At 39.2% G+C, this 11025-nt stretch overlaps 1 protein-coding gene across 2 annotated transcripts; it reads right to left on the reverse strand.

Annotated features, from left to right (window-relative positions):
• Positions 1-2171: 2171 nt before the first annotated feature.
• Positions 2172-6912, reverse strand: LOC108679539 (golgin subfamily A member 6-like protein 2). Of its 2 annotated transcripts, XM_018168178.2 has the most exons (3): positions 6701-6912; positions 5289-6267; positions 2172-5165 (listed from the first exon to the last, which is right to left on the reverse strand). In XM_018168178.2, exons 1-3 carry the CDS (start codon positions 6710-6712, stop codon positions 4792-4794), a joined length of 1365 nt encoding a protein of 454 aa, XP_018023667.1. In that variant the 5' UTR covers positions 6713-6912; the 3' UTR covers positions 2172-4791. The 2 variants fall into 2 exon arrangements, with proteins under 2 accessions (XP_018023667.1, XP_018023665.1); XM_018168176.2 differs by having other exon boundaries at positions 2173-6267.
• Positions 6913-11025: the final 4113 nt, after the last annotated feature.

Below are 11025 nucleotides of genomic sequence, written 5' to 3' on the forward strand. Positions count from 1 at the left end.
ATATTAATGGTAATAAATCGCGTTAGAAGAACTAATAAAAATTACGCTGTTGAACTGTCTGAAATTGCTGCCTTTCCAACGGAAATTCAAAATTAACAATATTATATAATGATGACTATAAGAGAAAAAATTGCAGAAGTAAATCATAATTGTTCTCCTCAAAAAAGCCAAATTAAACATTAATGAACAAAGATAAATGCACCTCAAATTAAACAAAATTTTTTCTCTCTTAACTCTCTCTCTCTTTATATTCGTAACAAAAACAAAATGTCAAAAACACGCATTTAGCTGCTAAGCGAGAGCTTCAAAAATGCGCACATTTTCAAGGCAATACTTTGATTTTATTGAAACCCACTTACATTTGGACAGAGGCTTGTGTGTTTAGACATTGAGGTCTGAAACTGTACGTTTAGATAAGATATCTCATTGGACGCAGAAAACTCGTAGATTTTCTATTTTGATAGACTAGGAAATTCGTAAAGCATGTAAAAGAATATTTTTGATAGATAAATATTTATCGTTTGTGTGCTAACACTCATACCAGCAGAATATAATTGCACATATCTTCTTACATTTATTATTGCTTCATGTTATAATTAAATTGATTTTGAAAACAGGATTAGAATAATAAAACACGCGGACACAAATCAAACATATTTTGACTTTGACTATTATGCCAAAGTCAAACATATTTGACTTCGGCACAAAGCTATTATTGCGATGACAAACTTACAAGCTTATTCCCAGTGTTATTTTCAATACCTACTCCAGTTAATTACTCTTAGTAACCATAAAAACAATATTATTATCAATGACAATTATTATTATGACAACACAAGAAATTCCGCGCATCAGAGGTGCGCACGCGGTGCCCACGTGCAGGGAAGCGCTTGTTCTCTCTCGCGTGCAGTCGAGCGGCGAGAAGGTCGGTGGGACGAGCAGCATTTGTGGTGAGATGTGAGGCGAGATAATATATACGAGCTTGCTATATGTTATGCAGGCGAGCTGGTATGCGTGCTTGCTATACGTTCTGCAGGCGAGATGCTATACGTTCTACAGGCGAGCTGGTATACGTGCTTGTTATACCTTCTGCAAGCGAGATGCTATACGTGGTGCAGCAGGCGGGCTGCTATACGTGGTGCAGCAGGCGGGCTGCTATACGTGCTGCAGCAGGCGAGCTGCTATACGTGCTGCAGCAGGCGGGATGCTATACGTGCTGCAGCAGGCGAGCTGCTATACGTGCTGCACAGGCGGGCTGCTATCTGTGCTGCAGCAGGCGGGCTGCTATACGTGCTGCAGCAGGCGAGCTGCTATACGTGCTGCAGCAGGCGAGAAGGTGCACGAGTCCAAAGTTACTTACGTGCCAAGACGGACTGAATATCATGGATACGAAAAAGCCCGTGTAAATTATCACACAAATTACAACACTGAGTAACTAAAACATTAACACTAAATTAAATTAATAGCAGTGTGGTATGAAAAATAATAAAGACAAGAATAAATTATTTACCCGTAATTATTCTTTAATATTATTCCGTGATGTTTAAAAAATTAATTATAATGTATCGCGTTGTTAAAAAGGGAAATATACGGGTAATTGAGAAGGCCCGAAATCTTCAATTCGGATACAAAAACTCGACGGTCTTGTAAACTGCTGTAAGAGTCGGACATGTTCTCATGATTATCTTCAGTTCAATGATGGTCGTAGGTCAACTAATGATTGTAAGTCTAATGATTATAGTACACATTAATGTCGCTCGTTTGCTTGAATCGCGAATTCACTAGAAATTTTTTATAAAGAAAGTTCCACAGAAATTCGCCACAATTCTGTCGAAGATATGGTATTTCCGAAATCTATGGCGAATTTCTGTGGAATCCTCTTTGGTTTTAAATTTATAATAATTTTAAGACTAATAACTGTAATCGAAAGTCGCGTATCGTATTGTGACTGCCCGGAACAACTGACACTGTCATGACCGTGCAAATGCAAAATGATTCATATTTTTTCTCTTTACCTCATCTTGATTATGTGTTTTCGGCCATCAATTAATCATGTGAAGCAAATAGATAATCTAGGTCGCCCTGTGTGGTCGTAACAGATTTGTGTGAATTTAAAATATGAAAACACTACTTGGCATCTGCGCGGCACTTGAAGCTCAAGGCTGCTGTGAATAAAAGATCTAAAACAGAATTTTTTGTACCTTTATTTACAATATACATAATTAGCATAGTTAGGGTAGAGCCTTTCAATTAGACAAGTTTGTTAAGATACATAATGCATATCGAAAATAAAAAATCTTATGTAAGCTGTTGAAAATGACATATTACAAATATGTTTGTTTTAAATACTCATAATACTTCTCCTTGAGCATAGGAACCAAATTGGTGACACACAGAATATATCTCGAATTATTTCGGCGTTTAGAGAGCCTGTCCACTACCGATAAGAGTTGATTTCATCAGGGAAATAATCAGAAGCCAAAATAGGCGCTGACGAAACGCGTTGATAAGGATAGGTCAAGTGAGTTAACTGGGACGTGATGAGATACCATCTAACTAGAGTGGTAGCAATTAACTTTGTAATTTTCATGCAGTTATCACCAAGGAATAAGATAAATAATAACGCATTTTAATGAGCGTCATCGTAAATGAAACTTGAACTCTTCTTCCATAATATATCATGGGCTGAGAATTAAAAAAAAGCGTCAGCTCGCGTTTTATCTAAAATATAATAAGAAGAGATGGAAAAGTCATTTCCTTTTTTAATTAATTAATATAAGGTATAAAAATTACATTTGTTGCTGCTTGGACTTTGGAGCAACGTGCAGTTGCCATACGAGACTTCTTGGCGCAATGAAAGCAAAAGACAATATTGCGCCAGTCTATTTGTGGCGTAGCAAACGTTTGGCAACATGCGAATTGAAGCGATTAAATTGGGCTTGCTCTTCTGACAGTTGACCTTCTTATGAGTACACGTGCGTACGAGAATGGGTAGAATAATTGTGACAAAATTGTATTTTTTGGGATGTAACAGTGACTCCATGAAAACGTATCGTTTTTAACCTGTGTGATATTTCAAGTATAATCTCTAGCTGCGAGTCATGCATTCAAGCCAATCTCTAGCTGCAGTTCATACATAATCTGGGTTTATATTCAATTCACTATTCGAAGTTCAGACAATTTGGACGAGTACAATATGACATGATAACCCTGGCACTACAGGGGCTATGGCCCTCCTCCATTCGATCGGGTAATCGGGCCACAACAGGGGACGTCTCAAGTCAGCGTCAGAGTTAAACGATCGAAGCTCTGATAGAAATATGTACAAATTATTTAGAGAGATGAATTAGATACATGCGCAAACTGAAGACAACGTTCACAAATTTCATCACATATGCACGTGTGCCTTTTTACTGAAAAATATGGAATGATCGAACATAGGTATAGCTCCTCAATCATAACCTATAATGACCTATGTCAACGGGACTTAAATCGTGCTCATCAAATAATAAAGCCTTCTAAATCACAATCAGTTGCGACACATGATATATTGAGCTCAAATATACGATTATTTTTCTGATTTTATTTCGGGTTCAAATAATTTCTTGTCACACGATTGCTGCTGGTATTTAAATGTCAATAAATGTTCTAAAATAATATGACCACCCGTTCTAATTTAATGAATATAACATTTATTATATTTGGATTTCAACCCGTGTAATACGCGAACGGAATTGTGATGAGAATATCGATATTTGTGGAAAACAATGCTGAAGAAAGTGTCTGTCGTTTATATTCATCAATTTATTAATCTTTCCGTGTCAAAAATTCAGTCTAGGTGCGGCAAACGCATCTTTCATGCTCTGAAGCCACATAAGTTTCATTTAATGTTGTATTTATGAAAGACTTTGATAGATTTGAAGCGTTCACAGCACAGTGAGTGTCATTGTCGAGGTATGGGCCTATTATCAGCTGGGCCCTCACCTGATAACACTTAAAAGAAGATAATTAATATTCTGGCGGGTCACTGATAAGCCTATAGATACAGAATTTGCTGGTACGTTTTAGTACACTAAATATGAATGTCGGCACTCGGCAGTATGACATTATTTTTGAGTCTTGCGATGAAATTCAGTCAAGAGAGACAGGGTACAGACGAACTTTAGCATCGATGGTTGGTAATGTTTTCAAGAAATTCTGAATTTTTAAATTCCACGAAAATTAATTTGAATAGAAAAAATGTTGACATGAATCACAAAAAGCATGAGATACTTAGAACTTGTACATGTTTGGCTGGACAATGCTGGAATATGTTCACCATTTCAGTGTAATTTATTCCTCATGATTAATTTAGCCGGCATGGTAACCGAAGGCAAAATATCTCACATGAAGAATGACAATTTTACAGAAACAGCGGGAAAGAACTATTAATTATTAAGGTTTTACGAGTTATAGAAGAGTCCATTATTAACTTAAATTTTTTATTTTAAATGATTACTAAGGGTAATCGAATTAATAGTATTGCTCCTCAGTCGCTGACATGCAATACAAAAATAAGTCACATGAGAAACAAAGAAGACTCTAAGACAACGCAGTCTCGAGTCAGGAAAAGAAATTGAGGCAAGTGTCCCATAATGTTCACTAGCGAGCTGAGATATTTATTGTATTCTAATTCCTAACGGTTTTAGTCACCAAAATTTAGGAAGCCTACATAGTTTTCAAGGTTTCATGAACCATTTAATTTTAGGGTTCCGTAATGGATTCGTCTCGTTTCATCAAACCAGAAAAAAACTAATGCCCGAGATTGGAATCGCAGCAGCTCGAGCCACTTCCATCAGCACCGAAGCACCGCCTGGAGCAAGGAGAGTGGTCGTCTCTTTCGGTATCGTGGAGGCTTTTGGAAATGACGTCGCTGTCAGTTGCAATAGATTCCTTCTTTCCAGCGCGCTTCTTTTCGGACGCTGAAACTTCCTCGGCAGCTCCGCTTGCTGCGTCGGGCTTGTCAAGGCCGATGTTATTGGTACCGTGCAACTGGTGCGCGCGAGTGTGGTCGTCATGGTCGAGAACGGGACCTTCATGACTGGAAACAAGAATCTTGTCTTTACCGTTGGATGGCTTGTCCTGACCAGTAATTATGTCTTGACTCTTGGCTGACTCGTCCTGACCACCGACAATTACGTCTTGACTCTTGGCTGGCTTTTCCCGACCAACAATTACGTCTTGAGTCTTGGCTGGCTTTTGCTGACCACTAACAATTACGTCTTGACTCTTGGCTGACTCGTCCTGACCACCAACAATTACGTCTTGACTCTTGGCTGACTCGTCTTGGCCACCAGCAATTACCTCATGACTCTTGGCTGGCTTGTTTTGCCCACCAACAATTACGTCTTGAATCTTGGCTGACTTCTGGTCATCAGCAATTACGTCTCGACTCTTGGCTGGTTTGTCTTGGCCACCAACAATTACGCCTTGACTCTTGGCTGACTCGTCTTGAGCACCAGCAATTACGTCTTGACTCTTGGCTGGCTTGTCTTGACCACCAACAATTACGTCTTGACTCTTGGCTGGCTTGTCTTGACCACCAACAATTACGTCTTGACTCTTGGCTGGCTTGTCTTGGCCACCAGCAGTTAAGTCATGACTCTTAGCTTGCTTCTCTCGGCCATCAGCAATTACGTCTTGACTCTTGGCAGGCTTTTGCTGACCGCTAACAATTACGTCTTGACTCTTGGCTGACTCGCCTTGGCCACCAGCAATTACTTCTTGACTCTTGGCTTGCTTTTCCTGGTCATTAGCAATTACGTCTTGACTCTTGGCTGGCTTGTCCTGACCTTCAATAATAGCATCTTGGCTCTTGGCTGACTTGTCTTGTCCACCAGCTGTTACGTCCTGACTCTTGGCTGGCTTGTCATGGCCGCCAGCAATGGCATCTTGACTCTTGGCTGACTCGTCCTGGCTACCAGCAATTACGTCTTGACTCTTGGCTGGCTTCTCCTGACCTTCAGTAATAACGTCTTGGCCATTGGCTCGGTCTTCATTGTTAGTTAAATCTTCTTGATCATTGTTTACAGTATCTCCTTGGTCGTTGGCTGGATGTTCATGAGCAATATCTGAGCCTTCCTTAACGTCCATTTCTTTCAGACCGTCATGGCTCAGCAGTTTCGTATGATCGTCTGCGTGGTCATGAGTTCTGTCATCAAGGCGATGGGGCGCAGCTAGCACTCCTGACACGAAGGCGGCGCACAGCACTGCTAAGTAAACCCAAACCTGAAAAGTCGTCATATTTATAGTAACTTTTTAAAAATATAAATGAAATTTCCTAATATGCAAATTTAAAGACTCGACGTTCTCAAAATCAAGGAAATTTTGAAAGAAAACCGAAGACCAACCCTTAATACAAATAGTATCTCAGGTTAGAACTATATTATGAAACTAACTGAATTGCGGACGTTTTGATAATGCATGAGAGTAGTTATAGAATAAGCGCCACTACATTCTGTATTTGTATATCATATTGAGTTAAAAATCAACAATAATATTCGAGTGATTATGATATTAATGGCTATAAACGTGCAGTCATTGTATTGTGTAATTTTTGCTTCAACGCCACTCTTTGAGGGCTAGTTTTTAAAATTTCTGCATTCAGTCACCATATAACTAATATAATTTCTAAAAAATACAATTCGTTTCTAAGACTTACTTTAGCGCTCATTGCGTTTTTCGTCGGTCGAACAATGAGTCTTCAAACCAGTTTGAATTGATTAGTTTCTTCTTTATAATTATCAGAGAAAAAGGTCGAACTCACTCGATTCAAACACTTGTTCGACTAAATTACGTTTCATACAACTTCTATTTCTATGAAGCAAAAGCGTAGGAAGAAGCGTGATCGCGCGTGGTCTCTCCGGCAGAACGGCCAGCAAACGACACGAGATATCGCCAACTCGTACCCTGTTTTATAAGAATACAGACCTTCTCTAACTGATCCAGGTATCGTTGTTTACCGCAAGCTACCCATGACATTTCAATCTGTGCTTTAAACTTGAGGCAGAATGATCCAGCCAATACTGAATTTCCAAGGATAAAAGCAGCGAGATTGGCGACACGTACGTAAATTCAATATTACTCATGTAGGTACGTGGATTTATTTTTTTGCAATGGCCGGGGAGCATCGCGATTGAGCGAGGATTGTGCGTTGCCATCGCTGGGTGACGTCATCAGGAACAAGAATTTCGCCATGTACAAAAACAAATTAGGTAAAGTTACAGCTCATGCATACAGTTAAAAGATGGGTGCGCCTTCCAACGCACGTCATAATAACAATGAATATTTAAATGTTTTATAAGTGCTTTTTAAAGGGGCTTGCCAACAAGCCTACGTGATCGTTTAGGTTTAGGGGTTACTTAAGAATACAGTTCATAAATGCATACAAGAATTAAAATCAAAAATAAACACACCGCGAAAATAATGACAGGTATGCCATGGGCCTATTTCTTCAACGCCGACACTTCTATTCTATTAAAAACATGTAATGAATAACCAAGGTACTTCGCCGACATTTAAAGTTCACTTACAGTATGACGTCAATGGCTTATAGCATGTGGATGAGTGGAAGTAAGACTGCACTCTATTTCTTTAGGAAGCGCCAATGAAGGCTATTACTTTTTTATGATGAAATTCAAAAATCAACCTGAAGTGTATATCAGATAAAAATTATTGTATATTATTAACGTGTGAAATTTTACTTCCAGTTTTAAAGAAAATCGGCACGTTCTATAATAGTCAACAGCTGGAAATGACATTAATTTATAAAATTTCTGCCATGGGGTACGTATTACCGCAGAAGTATACAAAGGAATATCCATGCTCAGGCTGGGTAAGTATGGACTGAGTATATGCAATGCGACAATCAAGGTCGCCCGCACAGAATGTATGAGTCGCCCTTCAAGAGGGCGAAATAAGGAAGGCATCTGCGCTCGCCTCCTTTGTTGCAACTAGTATGTATTATGAATGAAAGAATTGCGGAAACATTCATGATGATCGCGGTGCAGCGGTGCACCTTTCTGACAAAAATCATCACAATATCAGGTAAAATGTTCTTGCAAACTTCGATTAAAAGTTTAAAGCCTGTAATATCACTGGCGTATGGATAGCTGATTCAACAAGATTTGTCACACTTACAACAAAGAAAAAAGTACAACTGTACCGTAACCGTACGTTTCAACTTTTGATGCGTTGAAACCTTAGGTACTCAGTACTCTTAAACTTTACCGTAGATGAGACTGTACGCTTTACCGTAACCAAGTTGTACATTTAAACTTGAAATGACCTACAGATTTTTGATGGTCATTGCTCGTCTATAACTCAACGTGTTTTTATATGCGTATGACTGATGCCAGACTCGACGCAGCTCGGTCATTTGGTATCCTCTAAACAGCGGCTGGCGTGGCTGAAAGACCAAAGAAATTATAGGCCGCGGCCGGATGTCGTGGCAAGAGAATTACAATTCGTGATGAATAAAAAGAATGAATGCGATGAATGCTTACAAAGGACGTCAATCATGCTGTGGAATTTAAATGAACTTGACGCATGTTCCTTTGATATTAGAGCAGTGACCTATGAGGCTGCACCCTAGTTACGCAAGAATAAAAATTTACAGTTTAAATTTGTGTGAAATTTATAGCAATATATCTTGTAGGATGTCTCAAATTTACGGGTTGCATGAGCCGCAGAGGTGCCACGGCCTCAAGAGTTGCGGCAGCCAGGGATCCCAAAGATCCACATGACAACAGCCAATGGTCTAGCCTCTAGCGTCACAAATTCAGACACCGTTATATTTCATTCCGAAAATGACCGCTTATCAGCTGACTCAACCAAAGATCAGCTCAATTCCATTTAAAGCGTAAATTCAAACCGACGCACTTGTAGACAAACATGAGGAAAAATGTTGCACAACATTTACAAGGAACGAACTCACGGAAATCCTGAAAATAACCATACAAAGGTTAGACAACTAAGTCCAGCAGCTATCTCAATCAATCCTCTGTTATGGAAAGATCGGGTTTCAGAAGGTCACGTGAATCACCCTTGTGAATCAAGTCACGAAAAGTACAAGAATCGGCAACAGGCCATGGGCCTATTTCTTCAGTGCCGACACTTCTATTATATTCTAACAGATACCACAGGTTACAAGGTTCGTTGTGGACGCAGCTTGAGATTAACCAGTAACCTAACCACTCTCCGCACGATGGGCGTAGCAGTGATACCAACTGTATGGGCCTCTTAATTGGCGCACGAGTAGAAATAGTTACATCACGAAGAGGTTTGGCTGGTAAAGAGTTTTTGTGCTAGAGTATTAGATCCTATCGGTGACCGGCAACTGATTTGTTTATGAACATCAATTGCTACTTCGGACGAATAGTGATGAATCAGAGTCGACCTGGGAGCAATATGTATGGTAATGAGCATCAGGTTGCAGGTCTTGTGTTCATGGACAATTTTCCGTCCGGTCTTTGATATTCGAAACATTGTAAAAGCACTTATGTTTGGGACGCAGATTTACTGAAGGGATTTCAGAAATATCTTCTCTATGTACCTTGTGCTTCCCGTTATCGATGAAATTTACTATTTAAATTATTCCAAATTATTCCCATAAGGTCTATTTTATTTCGTTTCGTTTTTTATACAAATTGCCATCACCAAGAACCGAAAGTGAAACTATTACCAAATTAATTTATGTTATACATAAACGTATAGCCACTGCCTGCTCTATCTATTGTCGTTTAAACGTGTTTTTCAATTCAATAGTTAATGTGATTTAATGAACTAAATTTTAATTAGTGTCATATCAGTATTATCCTTGATTATCTGTGATTGGTGCATAGCTAGGGGCGTGTGAGGGGCGGCATGCGATAGCAGTGTTGTGATTGGTGGGCGGTTCTCGCGGTTATCCACACTCTGTGCGCAGGACAAGGCAATTATCCAACTATAAAAGGCGGGTTCCTTCACGAGCTTCGTGTCCTATGAGGCTATGAATATCGAGATAGTCTGTTTTAGATGACACGTGCAAATGAACGAGGTCATTAAACTTGCATGTTGAAGCCTTGCGTTGAGATAAACTCGTGTTCTGTACAGCGAAAATTTGTCAATTGTTTTATCAGCGACTGAAAACATTGATACATAGCTATTGTTATCAAAAATAACAATGACAATCGCTCAACCAGTTTGGACGCTAAAAAAAATGCGAGACTAAATAAGCTTTTCTAAGTATTCAATTCGTTACATTATAACTTACTTCTTGCGATCATTACGTAATTATTTTAATTTACATGCCTCACGTTGCCCAGTCGAGCCTAATTATGAAACCATTTTCAAATCAGCTTTACTCCACAAGTTATTATGAGTGAAGGAATGGAGGAAGGCATGCGGTCACATGCATAGTGTTGGCGCTACCTAATGCACTGAGAAAAATGAATGCGTTATATTGTCCAGAAAGTGACACATTTTCTGCAAATCGCACTGATACACCTTTTTGCTGGGTCAAACTGGGTCAGAATTAATGATCCACAAAATGTAGAAAAAGTGATTCGTTATTTGGACAATTCTCACTCATTTCTTTGAGTGTACCGAGCGAAGTCGGACGGAAAATACCTTTCAACAACCACTCAGTAATTACCAGTTAGACAGCCCGCCTGACGGAATGACGATAAGCATGAATTAAGAGCCCAATTAGCGGCTGACTTGAGGTTTTCCATACAGGTAAGCATTGAGCTGCGAGATTAAAGTAATGTCTTTAAGTCAACATAAATATCGTCTTCTAAGTCTTAGTTTGCAGAAGATAATCCTGTCTTCATATTTTCTGCACAAAGATAGTGGCTGACTATAATTACATTCTGCGTCGCGGTATTCAGCGATACGCAGAAGCTAATCGCATCCTTTGTTATATTAATTAGTACATCAATTTAACTATATTGAATCCTTTCACGCCAAATAGCGATAGCTGCAAATGTGCTACGGTATTAATTAAGA

Source organism: Hyalella azteca, unplaced genomic scaffold (genome assembly GCF_000764305.2).
Source record: "Hyalella azteca isolate HAZT.00-mixed unplaced genomic scaffold, Hazt_2.0.2 contig2480, whole genome shotgun sequence".
Taxonomy (NCBI): Eukaryota; Metazoa; Arthropoda; class Malacostraca; order Amphipoda; family Hyalellidae; genus Hyalella; species Hyalella azteca.